General features: G+C 32.1%; 1 protein-coding gene across 1 annotated transcript in view; it reads right to left on the minus strand.

The window, feature by feature from the left end:
- Positions 1–469: 469 nt before the first annotated feature.
- LOC147064291 (roundabout homolog 1-like) overlaps positions 470–21,916 on the minus strand; it is a 48,585-nt gene continuing 27,138 nt past the window's right edge. Inside the window, exons 2-11 of the mRNA XM_085958690.1 lie at positions 17,155–17,472; positions 12,377–12,530; positions 11,931–12,061; positions 11,275–11,547; positions 9,747–10,834; positions 9,408–9,642; positions 8,958–9,294; positions 7,814–7,989; positions 5,437–5,837; positions 470–1,471 (exon numbers count right to left, since the gene is read on the minus strand). Of these exons, the coding sequence (XP_085814816.1) occupies positions 827–1,471; positions 5,437–5,837; positions 7,814–7,989; positions 8,958–9,294; positions 9,408–9,642; positions 9,747–10,834; positions 11,275–11,547; positions 11,931–12,061; positions 12,377–12,530; positions 17,155–17,472 (3,758 nt within the window). The 3' untranslated portion in view covers positions 470–826. The remainder of the gene's footprint in view (positions 1,472–5,436; positions 5,838–7,813; positions 7,990–8,957; positions 9,295–9,407; positions 9,643–9,746; positions 10,835–11,274; positions 11,548–11,930; positions 12,062–12,376; positions 12,531–17,154; positions 17,473–21,916) is intronic.

Here is a 21,916-nt window from a genome sequence, read left to right on the forward strand (position 1 = left end):
TTTCACAATTTGGAGGTCAATTCTTATTTCATCAAACATTCAGTTATTAAAGTTTTAAATTTAATCAGGCTCTATATACTCGTATTATATATGTTTATACAAAAATACAGGAAGTTGGTAATCTTCCGTGTGTGGAGAAATATAGGATAAACTTAAGCACGTGTTAAATAATATGTCATGTTTAATATTTACGCATGGATCATAATATGTATTAATGTTTGTCATGTAAATAAAACGCGCGTTTAATATTGGTAACATTTAGCAATACAACGGCGTTGTGCACATCTTAAACTTATAATTTGTAATATTAGCCCATGAAAGTAAATAAATGTTGAACTGCATATTTAGTCAAGTCTGTTGCAATTAACAAAGAAACCTCATTTATAATATGTATGTAATTATTTTGCATTTAAAATATTATTTTAATAACATATAAAACCTTTTCTTTAAATATTCGAATATCTTATATCATTAAAAAAAACTTTTTTCGTATCGATTTCTTAGTCACCAGATAAAGCAAGTTGTAACTTAAAGAATTAATGAAATATAACTTTCAGTCAGCCTGTATATAAAATTATAGTAAATATTGATATATTTTGAAACAAAAATTACCCATATCGTGTTGGCAAATTAATAATTATTATAATGTCAATCATATAATAAAACAGTTTTCCATCACCCTTGACTCACTCACTGATATATTATTGTAATACAAAAAACGTTTTCATAACCAGTCAACGTTCACCAAAAGATATGTCACATTCACAATCGCAATATAACAAATAAACTGTTCATTGTTTATTCTAATTAAAAATTAATTAATCACTTATAACTTCTGCCCTGGCTCACTCCTGGTCGAAGCATGATACTCTGGTTCTTTGTACCTCGTTTTAAACGACGCGAAAACCTGTACAGCAGCAGGATCTGCTGTAGTCTTTAAATTATTCGGACGAACATACTGATGGTTGAGTAATCTCATTGGTTGCACATTACCTTGGCAGTACTCGCTGCAATCCTCTTTCAAATAAGCGCCGCAGGCATCATCTGGAAGACCAAACGTAGGATTTTCTTGCATACGTAAATTGTATGTCTCATTACTAACAGAGTTGTCTAGATTCGCAGTACAGTCTGGTTGAGTATCAAATTTCGTATGCCGTTTTTGTCTTTGAGGTCTCCGTGCGGTGCCAAAGTGATTCTGCGGTAAGGAATACGATTGATCTGCGGTGTGTTGTGAAGTACTTTTGGCGCCTGGGTATTGAATATTATTACTTTCATTCTGAAGTGATAGATTTGATTTGTCTGTAGTTCGAGGGGTGTTTGTGAATTTAGGGGTATTTGGATTATTCTGGTTCACGAAATATGACTCGGAGAATAGATTTCTATTGAAGTAACCCCCATTGCTGGCGGGGTATATTTCTTCGTCTTGTTCTTGATTTGATTTGTTGCTTTTGGTATATCTGTTTGTCCATTCCTGAAAAAAAATAATTCATTAAAAATTGCATTGAAATATTATCAATTAGTATTATAGTAGAGGTTACGAATTATTAATTCCTTGATCTCGAACCCTGGAATTTAAAAAAATCAGGAATCTCAAGACTTTGAAGTTACCTGTTATTTAAAATATTATAATTCTAATAGGTGTCATAACTTTTTTAGTTATTAATTGTAAACTTTATAAAAGTAAGAACTTTTACATGATGAATAGACAATATATCTATTAACTTGTAAGATATTCAGCCATTTAAAAATGTACGCAGGAGGCCCTAAGTTTCGAGATAGCAACAGTTTTTTTTGTAATTACCGTCCGCTGATTGATTTTTAGAATACAAATTTGTAGGTAAACTTGACACTTTGCTATTGCAAGCTCATAAAACCTCAGAAAAAATCTCAGAAACTTCAATTTTCTACAATTACCATCTGATTTGATTGATTTTTATTTTAAAAATGTATTTTATGTTGCATATTAGTAATATTAAATTAAACTTAACATTTAGCAATTAGAAGCCCATGAAATACCAAGATTTCTTCCAAAAAATACTCTATTTTTTATTCTGATTCGATTGATTATTTTTATACAATACATTTTATTATTAAGTGTTTAAAGATCAAAACAGGCCATGTCCACTATTTACCGTTCAGAGATAAACGCACTTTTTTACGATTTGAAATGATTTTAGGATTGTACCTACAATTTGTCGATTTTTTCGAGATATTATGCCACAGGAGTATAATATATTATTAATCTAATCGTACTATTTTTGAAACAGCTACGTATCTACGCAAATACGAATTAAAATACATTCAATATAAAATATTTTTTAGAAAGCAGGCGCAGAAATTTCCAAGCAAATCCGTATTTTTATGAAAAAAAAATCTCATTAAATTACAAGTCATATAAAAAACACGCTTTATTGAGCAATTATATAACAAGGTAGGTACACTAATGATAATATGAGTGTCGAATAGTCGCGTGATTAGTTTGTGATGTCTTGTTTAACTCAAATAGAATACATATATTATAGAGAAGTTAGTGCGTATCGACCGCGTTAAGGATGCCATGGCACACATAATTACCCCTTAAAAATGACGATGAAATTGACCTCTTTTGAGTTATCAGTATATTGTGTTGCTAACAATGTAATCACATATCTATTGTATACAACTAAATTGACCAAAACTGCTGCAATAATATTTTTAAATTGTGATTTTTTTATTATTAAACATGGTAAGTACATAATTTATAAAAACGGTCAAAAAAAATATTAAAAAATATTATATTTATGTGATTAGTGTCCATTTTTTTTAATAAATCACTGTTAGTAGAAATAACTATAATGGTCCGTTTTCATAGAAATTCGACTAAATGGTGAAATCAGTCATGAGTGACATGACACGCGTGGAAAATATACATACTATAGTACCTTCTTATATTACATAAGTATATGTATATATATTTTTTATTTAAATTACTACAATGTATACTAATAGACAATTGATACGGTTAAAATGATAAGCAGTCATCAATTTTCAATCACCAGATCATTAATTCAAAAGATTTTTCTTATATGGTATTCAATGAGACGTTTCAAAGTCGGTAACCTCCGTTTTTACTCGATTTGATATTTTTATTGATTTTGAGTGTTTAAATACTTTTCAATATATTCATAAAATAACAAAAAATATAATAATATGAGTCTGTTAGTTAGATACAATTAAACCAGAAGTTGATTGCAAAATTGTTTAAAAATGTTCATCACACCCCATTTTTATATTTTCCCACTAACTTTAAACTTGATTTTATACAAATAACTACATTATAAATCATTATTTGCTTTTTTATAATTTGTTCAATAATTTATATGTTTACAAAAAATACAATTTTCTATTTGCAGTTCTAAAATATGCTTTATGGGTTTTTTGTTAACCCTCCCTTTACGGTGCTAATAAATTTCTTTTGCTCCAGTGATGTCATCTTCGGCTACCGTTCGAGATTGTCAATATCACAATACGTAAAAATGACATACCAACATAAATAACTTTAATAAAGTTGTCATTATTTTATTTTTGTTTTATCTATGAAATGATCGAAAAGGAATCAAAATGTAATTATAATCATTCAAGTATTTGCATACATTCTTACAGCCTACAAAAAAGTCGATCATAATATTATCTTGATTGCATCGCTGACTTTTACATAATATCTGTCTCACAATAATTGAGTAATATGTTTATCTTTGTCGCATATGCTTTTAGGTCTATATATTTTGTTCTCAACAGATTGCAACGCTCTGTTTGTAATGTGTATTTATAATTATTGATAAAAGGAAAATAAATCTGATAGTCACCTATTAATTATATGTATTTTCTGAATAATGCTATTGATTCTGAATATAATAACATTTTAATAATTAGATGTGATATTAATGATTCTAGGAATAACTAAAATATTAAGATGGCGAAGTGCATAATAACTGAAATGTTTTCAGTTTAATTGCCCGGGTAACCTAAGATGACATTACAGTAACGAGAGTGTTAATATCTCAAAATAGCGCAATATGGAGGTAACCTACTTTGAAACAAATAACCTCAAATGTTAATTCTTGATAGAAAAACATTGTACATATTAATTTAAAAAATACACAATATTATGTAGTACTAATTCCATTGCGTTTAATAATTATTTTAATTAACATATTTTGTCGTAAATCAGTTGTGATGAAAAACATTCATTACGATTTACTATCACATTTTTTTGAACATCGCATTTTGAAAATATTAAATAATACAATTATTACGAAGAAAATAATTCGTCAACACAACACGTAAATCCATAGATCACTCACTGTCCACAATATCTTAACTTAAAATATAACTAGAAAGAAATTCAAAGTCGGGTATATGTTGTCGATGAAATTTTGTTAAGGATTCTTCGCATAAAATATTTTTTGGAGAATTTAATATCAAAATTCTTCAATGCGGAGGACAGAGAGGTTGAGGAATTTCAAATCAGTAAAAAATCATTTTTTCAATATTAATTTTAACGAAATATAAGTAAGTAGGTACCTAGGTTTAGTAATATTCTGAAATTTGAGAAAAGTATTTTGATCGAACTTTTTAAGTAGTCATAAAAATAAGTAGGTACCTATTTAGGGTTTATTAATTTAATACAAATATAATAATTATATTATATTGATAAATAATTGTTATTAAAAATATGATGGAGCATACTACAGGTTTTGATAGAGTGGAGGTTATTTCAACAAACGTTTTTTAATTAAATAAGTGTTATGGTACTTGCGTAACCAACGCTATCTCTAGTCTGCAAGCCAACTACAAAGTTTGACGCAATATATCAGTGGTCCTATTGTGTAGCTATAAAAAAAATTGCGTCTAATGTAATGTAAAAAATAATAAATTAACTAGATTTGTTATAGGATTATAAAAACACAAAGTAAAAATTGAGAATATTGTGAAATGTGGTGTTAAAAATGTGTCTCAAGTAAATTCATATATAGGTAACCAGATTATTTAAATTCTCCAAAATAAAAAAAAATAATACCTACATTTTGGTGAAGCTGATGGTACAAAAACTGTTTGAAAACGTTTAGGATGAAAAGATATTGACAAATTTATAACAGTTATAAAATAGGACCACTGAATTTGGTCTCCAAACTTATTGTTTGGCTTTGTGTAAATAAAAGTGAATTTCATTCGTCCCACATTTATTACTTCTTTATTGATTATTAATCTAATTAAAATCCTTTAAAAAAAAGTTTATTGTATCATTTATGAATACGTGTGAATACATTTTATCAGATAATATAAAACAATCAATAAACCATTGCTGTGACGTCATAAAAGTCTGGGAAATATATATGTACATATAAGAGCGATGACCGCTATGACATCACAGCCAGATTGTTTTATATCACTCACCAGAGATGATGTGTTGATTCCAGGACTAGGAACCAGGGTAACAGAAGCATAAGCGGCCGGCGAAGTAGCTGATTCTCCGCCAAAACTTCCTTTCCTGAACGTGATCATAGATGCGTCCACCTCCGCATAGTCTGGCATCGCTTGTTGGTTCACCCTATCATAATCCGAAGCCGTTTGATGATTGTTGATCTTGTCATACTCTGGTAATGGCGCTTGATTGTATTCAGGCATTCCATATGTATCCTTGGCACTTCTCCAAGAATCCGGTCTGGATTTTACCCAAAGGAGTGAATCTGTTTTTATATTATTTCCTTGCTTGAATCCAGTTGCTACTGGATGAGGTAGTCCCATTGCAGCTTTTATATTTAAATGGTTGACTAGAGTTTTGCCGTTTCTTGGATCTGTTGATAAAAATAACACAATCGATATCAGATTGTTATTCTAACTTCTTACATAATAATGTTCAATAAAAATTTTCATAATACATTCTACAGAGTTAATAGATATCATATCACTAAGGGTTGTGACTTTCCATATTATGTGGCTGGACGTTTTGAAAAATATTATGGAAAGTATCGAAATAGGTATGTAGTAATATTGACATGGTCATATTATGAGATAAAGTAAAATAAACAAGAAAAAATTGAGTCTTAAACTTGGTCGCACCTACAAAATCGTCCCAACAGCAACACGGCCTCACAAAAAAACTGTCAGCAATGTTGCAATTCTCATTCGCGTCTGCACATGCGTCACTGCAAGATTTGCTCGAGCACATCGAGTGAAATTTGTTACATGCTTTTATCAAAAACCCTACGTCTACGCTATGTGCGATGGTATATTAAGTTAAATATTGTAGTTTGTGAATTCCAAACAAAATCACATCATCACATAATCTTATCGGCGTGTCGCAGTCGAGATAAATTTTATATGTGCGACCTGGCGTACGTAGTATATTATGGCACTGCATATCGCAGCTTAAGACCCTATATAATTGGTACGAGTGCAAGTCTACGGAATTGTTACAGGTAGCCAATGATATAGCAATGATTGTCCTAACGTTGACGAACCTCCGACAGCGCGAAAAATAAGAATACATTGTAATGTTTACTAGCCATACTCTGTTACATTTAATAGTCTTTTGTTGTATGTATCTTTTCAACAAGGTATGACAGAATGAGTCGTAAACTAAATACATATTATAGGCCATCATAAGGTCACACCTCTAATAACATATTTATGCATGAGTATGACGTGAATCAATATCAAAAGACAGTATTACATAGTGTATAGGATTTTGTATGGGTTTATTCTGAATTGTCATTTCGAACGCAATGCGTATTTTTTACTCGTTAGTAAGCGAAGCTATAATTTATTAAAATTGAGTTGCTGCTTTCCATAATTCTACCCAGCCGTATTTATTATACATATATTATTTACTAACATTGCGTTTATTTGGATTCAATCGATTAACTCAAAAGTAATAAATCGCACATGCAAAGAAGTACCTTAAATAAAAACAGGCACTCACACAGAAAATGGTAAGTGGGCTGTCAAAAAATGAACCATAATTTATTATATATTTTTAAGGTCAGCGGGAAGGGGCGAAGTTAACAAAAGCTAGCAGGTTTCATTGACTTCCGCATTTACTACGCCTACTTTCGTCACTCCTCACACTTTTCCCGATACATGCCCAGAAATTCCTACGACGTATTACGACTTGTTGCATCCACCAGCGGTTAACTAGGTGATTATAATAATTATTACGAACGTTAGTGTCTGTTTGTGTGGTGTGTAATTTATTGTCTTTTAAACATGCCGCGTAAGAACATTCAAGCAAATATCCCAAGAGAAATGAAGCGAACCCGTTGTGAAGGCTGTTAGATAGTCAAATCATTCGGATGACAATCCTCAGTTTTAAGATGGAGCGATGAAGAAGAATTAGAAATAATACTCCATTCACCGAAATTATTTATATGGGATGGGTCGCTCACGTATAGACCTAGAGCTCATCATAAACTTTATGAAGGGACCCCTGGGCTACCCCTGGAGTAGATGAGCAAATAGCGCCACGCGGGGCTGAGTGTGACTGACTGGAGAGAGATAGATCGGGATAAAGACTAGGGGCGGTTATGCAAGGACTCGATCAGTCTCTAGCATCAGTAAATTAATGTCAGCAATAAGTATGTTAATATTTTTACTATGCATAATAATTATGAATTTATCTATTAAACATATTAGATTTTTGATCCATTATAAAAACATTATTAAACTTTAAAGTATCTACAGCATTTATTTTACGATTTGAGCTAGGATCGATGGAAACTTTCATACGTTTTAACTTCTAATACACATTTGACATTTTTAAAAGAAAACTTACCATATAAATTAGGCAGGGGGTTTTCCTTCATTAGTAAATGTCGTCTCCTCACAAAGAGCATAGCAACAAACAGGAGTATCATTATGGTGAGCATTGAACCAAGCAAAGCAAGAAACCATGTCTCAGATAGGAGATCACCTGACACCACTGTCTGAAGATTGTGACCAACTTGATGCCTAAAAGAAAAAAATAGATAATGGTATTTTAAAGAATAGTTATATTATTTAAAGAGACAGGTTATCCAAAAAATACGATAATTAAAGTTTTTTATGACCTATGCAATCTATAAGTACCTACTATTATAAAAGTTCAGATTAAGTATTCACACAGATTCACTTTAATATAAGTTTTATTCTACTTATTCTCTTACATCATTTAGATTTATATTATACTAAGTTAAATATAATATTCGAAGGAAATCAAATTAATACTATTGACCGAGGAATTTAAAATTAAATTTTAACTATTTTTTTAGATTTGGTGCGTTTACTTTATCTACTATAACACTATACCTTAATAAATATAGTATATTTGTTTTTATTTAATATTATTTAGTGACATGCTTCATTACTTATTTGTATCAAATTTACAATACTTCACCTAGTGCCATTATTTGTGAGTAATGACATTTTAATGGGTTAGATAAATAAGGCAGTAGGTATCTTCTAATGTACTGCAGTATTTCCAAATAATTCAAATGTATACTATTAGATTTTATATTTTCACGTTCTTTTATTGTATTAAATTATTGTATAAACATGAAATAAAATTGTATTGTGTCAGTTTGCATTATTTTCCATTAATAAGTGCGCATAAATGCCTGAATATGCAGAAAGGCGAAAAAATTACGCAAATGAATAGCACAAAAATTAAATCAATTAGAACTTATTATAAGAAATTGAATAACATGAAAAAATATAATATGATAAATCGAGGTAGGTAACCATGACTTTGAGGTTAAAAGAAGATGAAGATTGTCAAGTTTTAGAATCTACCCTGTAAAGGAGTCCAAGCTTAGAATTGCTTTGAATTATCGCATTAGTTTAGTGTTGTCAGTTTGAGTGTTTCTAACATAAAAATTACTTCATTCCGACTTGCCACACTATTATTATTGTAAGTACAAAAAGAAATATAATTTTCTTACCTATTATGGTGATTCAGAATTTTAGATGATGGATTTGAATCTGCGGGCAGTTTCAAAGCAGCTGGAGATGTAAAGGGTCCTAACCCTCTACTTGTTGCAGCGGCAAGCCTTAACCAATAGGCACCTCCAGCGGTGAGCCCTCCCAATCTTACACTTCCTCCTACTACAGAAACGTTATGAACTATTTTGGATTCATTATTTTCAGCTTCTTTCACAACAACTTGGTAATACTGGATGGCACCATTGTGAGTTCCTTCAGGAGGTGGACGCCATTTTAAAAATATGGCTGTCGAATTTATTAGTGAAGCTTCTAGGTCTACGGGAGCTGATTCTGGCACTGGAAGAAAAGGATTTATTTTTAGGATTATTCTGGTTATTGTTTATTTTATAATTCAAAGCCATGAATATTTAGTTATGCTTTCTATATTAAAAGAGACAAAGTTAACTTACAGTCTTCTAAAGTCTTTGTGATTTTGGAATTCGAAGGCTTTCCTTGGATATTTTTATAAAAAGGTATCACAAAGAACTCATATTCAGTATATTTCATCAAATTCGTAATTTCAAAACCAGAAGGATTATTGGAATACAGAACATTAACAATTTTATATTCATGATCAGATGTATTGAAATCATTAACTGAGATGTAGTAGATGTAAAATCCTTCCAAGTAGTTTGAGTTGGTAACCTGTAAAACAAAAATATACGTAAGTGCATAGCCCAAACCAACATAATCAATAACTGTGAAAGCCTCAATTAATATATTATTAAAATATGTAAGTTACTACTTACTCTCCATACTAGTTTCACTGTTGTTGAATCTACAGGAACAGCTTCCATAAGTTGGACAACATCTTCAGATAACAGACGAGCTCTTGCTTCTGACAGTAATGTCATTTCAGCACCACTGATAACATTTAGTTGTAGATCATCATTACCATCAATCAGAACGGTTTCTGATAAAGCGCTTGGTGGTGAGAGTCCATGAGAGTTTTCTGCTCGGACTAAAAAGATATAAGCACCTCCTGCTGCCAAAATTCTTTGAGTGTATGTAGTTTCTTGGACACGTCGAGCAACAACGATCCAACCACCATTATGGTTAAAATAACCACTTTGCCTTGAAAACATTTCTACTCTATATCCTAAAAGACTTGATGAACCAATCTTATTGTTTTGACTCCACGTTATTGTGACACTAGAATCTGATTGATTTCTTATTTGAGGTCTACTTGGAGGTCCAGGTAAAGCAGATGGGTCAGGACCTCTAAAAAAGTTTACACTTGGATTCGTTGGAGCATCAACTATTAAATTCCCACTCCACGTAGACTTTCCATTTTTTGAAGATGCAGTACACGTATAAAGTCCATTATCGTCACTGTTTAAATTTTTAATCGTCATTGTTCCAGTTTCATCAATTTGTATTCTATCAGACAATACGATTGGTGCGGAATGATGTGACCACGTGACGACTGGTGTAGGGTTTCCTTGAGCACTACATGGTAAAGCAGCCATTGATTTGTATGGTAATGTTTGATTGGACGGTCCAACTATAATAACTGGTGGAGGTCTATCATCTTCAGAAGTAACTACTAACTTCGTTCTTCCAATTGCCGAGCCAGCAACATTGATTGCAGAGCATACAACTACAGTATTAGAGTCAGTCTTTGTTGTATTTTTTAAAATTAATCTGGATTCTCCTTCTTCTGTTTTAGAAGCGTAAAATCTACTCATATTTGTTCCAGGAAATATAAGCGTATGATTACCATCAATTGACCAATGTATCTTTGGTGGAGGTGTTCCCTTAGCAAAACATTCAAAATGAGCATCTTGCCCTTCTTCTAGTGTCTGTGTTAATGGTCTTAGTTGCAGTGTTGGTAATGCTAAAAGGTGAAAAAATAAAAATATACGAAATAAAACAAAATACAATATAAATAATATAACTATTATTTATACACAAGCAAACAGAACCATGTGTTTGTATCGAGCCTGTCTAGATGGATATTTTGTCACCCTTAGAGGGGGGGTGTTGTAAAGCGGGTAGCGATTGGAACATATCTGGAGTCATTAGAGAGCAGTTGATGGTCAATATTAATTAGCAAAATTTAGGGGTGGTTGATTGCCGGTAACCCATGGTGTTTTACCTGCTTGTATAAGATGGTTTAAATATGTGCATATTTTGGTTAAGAAACTCACTACTACCAAGACTAACAGATTCCAAACAGCAATAAAAAAATTATTGAATATGAATATTAAATATAATATAAATGATCTAATGTAGACAAATTATTGATTAATTATCCGATTTACAGGTTTTACTTACAGTGAACAGTTAATGTTCCCCACGCTGAAGCAGTACCAACAAGGTTATCGGCTTCGCAGATGTAATCTCCTTGGTCACCAGGAGTAACATCGTCTAATCTTAAGCTTCTGTCTTCAAGAATTCTGACTCTTCCAAGTGGCATATTTCCACCGTCAGCCGTTCTTCGCCAGAGGACATCAGGAAGAGGTTCACCTCCAGCACGACATGAAAATGTCACACTGCCACCTGATAATGCAATTGCATCTTCTGGACCAGCTATTAAATATGGTTTTACTGTTGAAGAGAAAATAGGATCAATGTTAATTCAGATATTCAATATTCGGCCGATTAACTACATATTATACTGAATAAATGAGTCAATCGATACGTAAAACCGCATGAAGCTTTTAAAATTACTTTTTATTACATTTAAATTATAATATGAGAATATTTACTTATAGAGTTATGATATTTGTGAGTCAGTTATATAACAAAATTAAATTAAATATATTTATGAAGTAGGTACGAAGTGAAAACAGTTTTTTTATGATTATTATTAATAGAAAAAGTTGCCAGAGCGGTTTTGTACCTCAATGACTCATTTTTATGGTAGGTAGGTATTTGTGGTTAATTTAAATTTTAAATTAACACGTATAAATAAGAAACTGCTAACATACCATAAACCCGTAATCTTGCAATAGTTGATTCTCTAGTGCCAACAACGTTTTTTGCAAGACATTGATATCGACCATCATCAGAAGATCTTAGACTTTGTATAACAAGATTTCCACCATCAACTATAGATATCCTGTAAAGAAAATTATATTTAAAACCACTGACTACAAATATTTTGTAGTAATATATACATTTTGTCTTCTTCTTTCTGGTGCTACATTTATTTAGACCTGGTCTGCATAATAATACCCATAGAGCACTATAAACAGTGACGTATATTTTTGTTACAATGATATTATGAACTATAGTTTATCCACGTATTTGATTATCTTATCATTTATTATGTCTTTGCATGACTTAGCGAATTCTGTTAAATTCCAATTATAAATTTATTTTTATCATTGTATTATGTCTAGTGACAGAAGTGAAGTAATCGTTGAGCATTTACCTGTCATTTTCATCCAGATCTAACAACTGGCCGTTTTTACGCCAGGCAACTGTGGGTTCTGGCGTTCCACGTGGAGGTGCACATTCTAATAATGCAGTATCACCAACTGCTCCACGTGTGTCTACTGGCTCTAGGCGAAAGTCCTCTCGGAATACTATGAGAAAAAAAAACATACCAATCATACCAGGTGACACACTTCGTTATTCGTGCTTTGTTGTCAAAACATAACCAGAAGCGCGGAAGCGATTGTCAGCGTTTCCTCAATAATAAAATAGATCAACAGTGTACCTATATTATGATTTATCTAATTGCGACAATGTCTCTTGTATTGTATGTACTGCATTTGTATAAATGGCAAGGACGATCCATAACTCGTCACCACTCATTTCGAGTCCGTCACTTGACTCCTGCTTAACAGTAGATCGGTAGTCATCGCTACCAGATCGCGGTTTGGTCCGAGCACCCAGCTCACCACAATAACTCCACACCGTTATCTTACTCTGACCATTGTTACTCTCTGTACTCTTCATCAAGAAAATAAACAACTACATCCATCTCCACTACCGCTGTTTTTACCATCTCGTCACTCACCCTTCTCCCTCATTGATACACAAAACTGTCTGGCGTAATTCTTTAGTAGTTTAAAAATGAACAGTCAATAATTTATATAATATTTGAAGCTTTCATCTCTCGATAATGGCCTCTGCAACGAGCCCGAAACGTCGAGTAAAGAAGGAAGAAGGGCACACGGTGGAAACCCAAAAATCTACTACGATAGTCAATAATTTGGTTAAAATACAGAACAATCATTTATATTGTTATATAAACATGAAAATATGAAGAAAAAAAAATCAGACGAGGAAACATTTTTAAATCGTTTATTATAAACCTTATAAACATGTAATTTTATCGAAACCACATCTACCTCACAATAATTTACAGCGTTCGGAAATAGATTTCCGATTTTCAATTCCGTGCTTGATTAATTTCAATATAAACGAATAAAACATTAAATTTGCAGTAGCGAAAATTCACAAACATTCTTGTGGCCGAAATTGAAAATCGTATCGGCGTATGATTTACGCTCGACATTTTCACGGTATGATTACATTGTTTAATTAAGCTCTAATATTCGAATATACTGCAGTGAAAATAATATTCAAAAACCTCTTCTCTCTGGAATTAATTTACTTTGCATATTATGAATTCATGGTAAGTGAATATAAAAATTAACCTATAAATAATTAACTAAACATACTTCTTATTAAACGACATTACTTTAACAAACCTACTTCATAAATATTATATATACATAGTTATATAATATTAAACTATCCTTTAAACTAATGTTTCCCAACCATCGATCCGTGGACCGGTACCGGTCCGAAAATATTTTCTATCGGTACATAAATTATTATCTGAATTAATTTCAACTGGTTAAATGTAAATTGTACGTATTACATGTTATATTTTTTGTATTCGCTATCAGATTATTATGTCTATTGTAGCATATGATTTTAAAATGCAATAAACAAAACACTCTTTAAATAATAGTTTTTATTTAACGGCCCACATGCTCAGCGCAGGTCAAAATGGACCTTTTATGGTATTTTAAGAGCATAACCCTAGACATTCCTTAAACGTTGTAGATAATCTAATTATATAATTTTGAAGCCTTATTATCCTTTATATTTATTTTAAACATTTGATGACTGCATAAAGTATTTTCATTACCTACATAAAATAGTATTCTTTTAAACCTCTCGCTCTAATGTTTTAGAATAGTCATATTTCAGTACATCCATGTGCAGTGGTGTTTTTTTTAGATTGATTAATTCATTTACAAAACCATTAGTAAAATTAATGTTAACATTATATAGTGATATATTTACGATCAAAAATTATATTTTATAATCTTTATGATCTTAAATCTGACAAGAATTAGGCATTTTATTATTCAAAAAATGGGCACGATTAACAAATTTGAAGATAATTTTAAACATACTGATTATAAGCGATGTCTTTGATCATTATTCAAATGTGATAAGCATCCTACGAATAATGATGAATGAATGCTTTATAATAATTATTTACCTAAGAATAGGGGAGTTTTTTTGGGAAATACGCCATTCCTATTGGCATTTCCCATTGGTTAAGCTACAACATACGGCATGAAGTAAGGAGTAAGATCATGGTAACGCACGTGTTTGAACATGTGGGTACCTAACCGAAAAAAAATATTTTTTAAAAAACGGTTCGGAAACACTGGTTCAAACATTAAACGGTTTTTTTCCCGTATACATAATATTGTATTAGAAAAGTAAATTTGCCATACACGTTCTAATAAACTCAGAATTAATTAATAATGCAATGAGCAAATAAAGTCACTCATCCATGCGATGGCAATATATTATACAATGTTATTATAATAATTGTTTCACATTTAAACTGATGTATATAATACGTCTTTTATTTTACAATTTTGGAGATCGTAACCGTACATAAGTATTGGCCATGCCATTGGTGATGCCAATTGGGAGGGCAATAACTCTGTTCAACCAAATTGCTCCGGATGTTGATATATTCCATCTAAGTGAGGATGACTATAGGTGGACGTTATTTTGTAAATTCTTAAAATAAAGTCTGCTTAACTCATCCGGTGTACTTCCTTGTACTAATTTAATTAATATTTTTTGTATTTACACATTTATACTGTAGAATAACTTAATACTGATCTATCTCTTTTGTTATGTACATGATACTGTTTTTATAATATTTCTTTGTTTCTAAATGTCATGTTGTGAACGTCTTAAACTTATAATTTGTAATGTCCACAATATGTAAAATAAATAAATTGAAATTGAAATTGAAAATAAATTGAAATTGCTTATATGAGAAGAAAATAATATGTCATAACATAGAAAATTATTTATTTTTTACCTTTTCCACGTTTTTATAATATATGCCTAAAATCAGCGTCGTCTTAAGATACTATCACTAATTATAATACTGTATCTTAAAGTCAAGTAACCAAAAAAATAAAATTGAAACCAACATAATTGAAAAATGTTTCTTTCAATTATTATTATATCTTTCTATCAACTATAATAATACTAGCTACCTAGTACTGTTGCATGTGGGATAAAATATGATGTGGTTTGGGACTTGTTATAACAATATGGTAGTAGAAAAATAAATTTGGCAACCTATATAAAATATATTATGTTCCTTGAGAAGTTTCAATTATATTATTAGTCAAACCTGGGGCTTTTCAATACAATTCCACGGTATCTTGCTATGTTACGAATTTCGTGATGTTTTCTTTTCATTGTTGTTTTATAATGTATTTATTTGTTTACCAAGTGGTTTAATTTTATGTCGCCATGTTATTATGAAGACTGGAGCCTAGACCATTAGATTAAAATCAGGATTTAGATTGCAAAAAAACTTTTGAAAAAGTGAAACATCTCTTCTGCAAACGAACCATAACTCTGAGCACTCGTTGGAAGATGATCAGGTACTACATCATACTCGTACTGGTCTAGAAAGTCTATGCCTGGACGTTAAATAACTATACAATACAAAGACTGGAGGCTTTTGACATATTGTGGCTGTATCAGTCTATGTGAGATGTGGCTGTATCGGAAAACTGCAACTTTGTCTATATTTTTCGCAATGAGGAGTATGATTAACTTCATATTTCATAGGAAGGTAGAGGGTATCATAAGCGTAGGTAGAAAGAGATTCTCTTGACTAGACCACCTCAAGACAAGTGACATTGACAAGTAAATCAATGTCTAATGCGTTTTTGATCAGATAAGACGAGCCCAGGATAGAGCGATGTACTGTTAGTTAGTCGCCAATCTTTAATAGAAGACGGCACCCAAGTAAGAAGATAATATTATTTGTACACTAAACATTATTTTTTTTTATAAAGAAAACAAACAGTTACATATTGATTAGAGAAATTTATAATATAATAATGAAAAGTTATTGCAACCAGCAATGTTTCCATAAATGTAAAATATAAATGCAAAATGTCCATTATGGTAAGTAGGTACTTATCTAGTAAAAAACTAACATTTTTTTTATTAAATTTATTGTAACAGCAACCAAGATCAACTCATTCTTGTAAAAGCCCAATAAAATTGTTTTTAAGAAAGTTTGTTTTATACAAATTATTAATTATTGACTGTCTTTTACACGTTGTTTCCGAGGGCAAACTTTTGGGCATGAAATATCCAATTTGCAATTTCTATCCAAATTTCGTTGTTGTAATCTTCTTTGGGGCTCGTGTAATACTGAAAACCCTTTGTTTTTCTTCGTTCCCTCTTATTTTGCGGTGGAGGGGCGCAGGAAAGCTCGCAGGCTGTTTGTTTTTACGAACCAGTCGCCGTGTTTACTTCCAATTTTCGCATAAAATGTCACAAATTTTATTCGTAAAAGCCTCACACGTAGGGTTTTTATTGATGGAACATCATAACATCCATGTAGAACTGCATATGTGTATGGGATTATGATATTAATATGTGTTTGAATATGACTCGTAAATCCCAGAATGCAAGAAAAGGCCGACGCGTCTCCAAAAGCGGTTTGTGAGTAAACGTAAATATTTTGCCTTTCACACAAAAAGTGACTAATATATTTACAAAGAATTTATTCTTTTTAATGGTGACTAAAAAGCATGTTTAAAACAGGTTATATTAATTAGTGACATGTTAAAGGGATAAATCAGATAAATTCGAAATGAATTCAATAAATAAAAAAATATAACAAACCTGCAACTTGTAAAGTGGCATTTCTGCTTCTAACAGTTCCATATCGGTTAGTCGCCTCACACCAGTATACTCCCGCATCAGAATCTCTTCTTGCATGAGTAGCTCTTAAGAAAAACAGGCCTCCGGCTGGTAAAAGCACCCTCCTTGATCCAGATCCTGTCGCCGCTCCAGACCCTTGTAGATCAGCACCATCCTTGAACCATTTCACTACTGGCGTTGGATTTCCTTCTGCTCGACACTCCAAAGTCGCTGGCTGGTGACGACCTACTACTATGTCTGATGGCTGCTCGACAATTCTTGGCGCCTGCTGACTTTGGCCTGTAAAGAAAAGAAAAAAAAACTACTTATTAGGCATGATAGATAGGTAGATAAATCACCTTGTGACTATATTATTATGGTATTAAGTGGGTTGACATAAATTTGGTAATATTTTATTTTAGAGATTGTTTCATCAGTTCTTTCAGTTTTTTCATTTTTTTCAGATTTGTTCAACAATCAGTTTCATTGTATTATTAAGTATGACGATAATATACCGTAAAAATAAATTGATTAAAATAATATGGTATTAAAAAGTAACGAATTGTATTCTTTCTTTAGATCTCTTCAATCAGTAATTATGAATAACATAATATTATAATAATTTGATTTATAGAATAATCAATTATGCAGAGACTACATTTATCAACGAACGGTTTTCGATAGTATATTTTATGCTAGAGACGTATTCTGCAGTTTTTTGAATATATCGTTCGGCGCGAACCGTATAACCTTTAGAGACTGTTGGTTTTGGGTAGTCTCCAAGGAAGGCGAACCGGAGGAAGAGCGTTAACGCGCCGGAGTGATCAAGTTAACGCAATCACTGCTAACTTTTTAATTACCACATTTACATAACACGTTAATTATATCAAATGGCCAACGACTCCAAACGCGCCAGTCGCGGTGTTAGCACTAGATGAGTTATTAAGGAGTTTACTGGGGGAAGTCTTCACTCTGCCCTGAGAGAAGCAGAGAATCGAGAGGAGTAGACAAGTCTTGGTCGCTCAAAAGATGACGGAATTTCACGATTCTCTGCCATGAAAGAACAACCAAGAAGAAGAGATAGGAGATTCCTCAAGGCATTCTACGACACGCAAGACCTGTGGCCTCTGGATATCACGCGGCACTCATAAAATGGTACAACTATCTAAACCATCCAATGTTTGCTTTAATATTTCGATACAATATGTTGAAAACACAAGACAGAGTGAACGATACAAACGGACACTAGCGATCCTAATAATTATGACCGTTAAGCCACGCGCATTCGATAACCGATTGTAGATGCGACAGCTCGCAAAAACTCGTAGGTGAATAACCTTAGTTATACCACCAGGCCAGGTGTTCATTGCTTGAATCAGATTTAGAAATGGAGAATATACCTGGAAAAGTGCAATATTTCACGATTAAAGTGATTTGAATCAAAAAGTAAATTAGAAGTCAATGACACCAGCTAGAATTTTTTTACTTCACCCTCTCCCGTCGCCATATGAATTAATAAAAAAAATATTATGCATTTTTTCAATATGAACACCCCTCAACCCATTTTCTGTGTACGCGTCTGGAGATATTCCATGGACAACGCTGTCAGATACCTACATCATCTGAATCATGGTGTTCAGTCATGGAATAATATTACTAGCTTGTAAATAATAATATTTATTTGATATTATGTAAAGTCACTGGAAGAGTGGAAGGTGTAGGAGTACCTACTAAACAACATCGCAAATCTAACATTCTATATTATATAATATAATATATATTATATAAATATATTTATAGACTTACCGCACTACGGTAAGCACTGAGAAAATGTATAAAGTTTCAGTAGATCATTACTTGGAACTTCACGTACATACTCTAAAATAAACGTTCAAAATATCTGTTGTTCTGGTTAAGATATAGGTAAGTAATCCCCGCGAACCAACGATATTTATAGCCTAGCTTAGATAACGATACGTGAAATATGAACATATGGAAAAGTTTTATATTTTTCAAGCAATCAAAACCGGAAACAGAAAGTAGTCACCAATAATATTTTCATATCTCCGATTATTAGGAAATTGTAAAAGAAGCTATATTTATTTTCTATTATATACTAACCAATTTTCTTTTTGAAAAAAAAAAAACCAAATACTTCATAATATACCAACTGTTCCATTTCATTTCTTTGATATTGACTTTTAAAAGATTGATAAGTACTTATATATTATTTATGTTGATATGATATAGATTTTTTAAAACAAATCTTTAGTAACAGTTAAAAATATATAATTCTAGTATGATACAGTAATTCACCCAAATAGATAAATAATGAGTTTAAAGTTGGCACTCTCCATCATTAAATTTACAGAGGTGGTGGTCGTTCAAAATATTCTGCAAAATGACGAAACCATAGACTAAATTTATCACCGTGACAGCGTGACAGTACGCGACGTGCATCTCACTATAATCATAACTTAATAGTTATTATTGGTTGCACCAATTCATGTATTACATCACACCAATCCAAATCAATGTGTTTCCCGGGCATATCGTAATCAGTGCTTCAACAAGCTTGAGACGGTGAAAATCCGTTCTTTTCGCGCATGTAAAGACAACAAGTGAATAATCGTGATACCTACACATAAATAAGCAGTGTGTACGTGTATGACATTTATGAGTGATGTGCTCCGTTGCCTACCAACATCAAACGGTGTGTGCCCGGGTTTTCAGAGTCCAAAGTAAATACAGTCCACTAAGTTATCACAAATTATATATTATTATATATTTTACTTTAACGCACGAGGCAGCAAAATACCAATACATGTCCAAAAACTGTCATTGTTCAAATATATGTGAATAATTAATAGGTTACACTGGTCAAACCATCTGTAACTGCCTTGCTGAAATGTAGATTCAAAACCGTAAAACATGCGTTCGTTATTAATCATGTACTAATATTATCTGCTAGTGCTAGGGAAGGCCTTTATCCAGCAGTGGATAGACCCAGCCTGATGGTGATGATGAATATTGACGATTTGAAAAGCCACGACATTTACATAATAAAACTCACAAAATAACATATCAATCCGGTAGAACGAGTTTTGATTTGGTATTTATTATTACCTGGTTGCTGATAGCCATCTGTCAGTACACCTACTATCTCTATTCAATACGCACATCAATCATTCTTATTTATCTAAAGTAAATCAACGACACTTTTTTCATATTACAGAAGGTAGATATATTTTTGTTTTGATTAATTTTAACATTGAAAAATATATATTTTAGCATACTAACTATTTCATTTATCATCTATTAATCTGTTCAACGCTTACATTCTGACGGTGCTGCTTTACGGTAGCAAATCATGACACCTTACGAAGGCTCAAAGCAACCTTATACTGAGCTTCGAAAGCAGATATTTGCGATATATACACTGGGTGTGCGGTGGATGACTTTAGGAGCAACGAGGAGATAAGAAAACGCACCAAGCAGCGTCTCACTATGCTAAGAGTGAAGAGGTGACGTTGCATCTGGCTAAGCCAAGTGCTGCGGATGCCAGGAGAGAACTTCAATCTGGCTAGCTAGTTCTTAAATCCGTTCCGCTAAATACTATCTATAGAGTATATACGGTGGAGCTACGGGTAGAGTTGGGTTTCGGGAATTTCCCGACGGGAATTTTGAGAATTTTTTCGGGAAATCCCGGATCTCGAGAATCTTTTCTCGGAATTCGGGATTTCTTTATTATCAAATATTAATTCAAAAAACGATTTTCTATATGAAAAAGTTGGACAGAAAATACAAAACGTTCAAAGACTGATCGGGGTATTTAACAAAATTAAGCCAACGTAGACTTAAACTGTATGCAATTTTTCAGCATTAGGGAATTTTGTGTCTCAAAAGCGTGCGCGATTGTCAGACGTAGCGATTGACAATCTGTGTTTTTTTAAATTCTATTTTAATAAGTAATGTTTTGAATTATTTATGTTTTCCTACTTCTATTTCTTTGTCTTCACAAAAATTTACATAAATGAAAAAAAAAACATTTTTTGGAATTATTTGTCTGTTTTTACCTGATTTTAGGATTTTTTACAGTTTTTTTTAAATTTACCGATATCTCGAGAATTCTGTTATGGTAATCCCGAATCTTGAGAATTCAAAATTACATCATTTCGGGAAATCCTGAATCTCGAAATTAAGATTTTCTCAGGAAATATCCAACTCTAGCTACAGGATATTGGTTTGACCTGGAACGAAGCAAGAAGATTGGCGAGCGACAGAAATTCTTGGAGGCGTCTCGTGGTATTCATATGCTCCAACAAGGGGCGGATTTGGCCGAAGAAGAAGAATAACTATTTCATATTGTAATATGTGAGAGTGTGCGTTTGTATGCATTAATTATTTATGTTATTTTAATAAATTTAATGGTCTTGAATCATGTTACACGAATGCAACTATAAGAAAAAGCATACTGAGATGAAATCACTCCCTTGAGGTATATGAAGAACAAAGATTCGGCGCCTCAACGGTTATGTGTTCCAAGTCTGCCTCACGTAATGTTTCGACTGGGTTGTTTCCGCTATTATATTGCAATGAAATTTCTGATATTTTTGTCTATATTATGCTTACCATTGTCAGAAAACCGTGACTTTTTGATTATGATCTATTTTTATATCAGTAGGGCATTAGGTTTAGTTTATATTATAATATTACTATACTCGCATATAGTTTACTATAGAAA

The sequence above is a fragment of the Rhyacophila brunnea genome, unplaced genomic scaffold (genome assembly GCF_057557595.1).
Source record: "Rhyacophila brunnea isolate RB1 unplaced genomic scaffold, BYU_Rbru_1.0 scaffold_8, whole genome shotgun sequence".
NCBI lineage: Eukaryota > Metazoa > Arthropoda > Insecta > Trichoptera > Rhyacophilidae > Rhyacophila > Rhyacophila brunnea.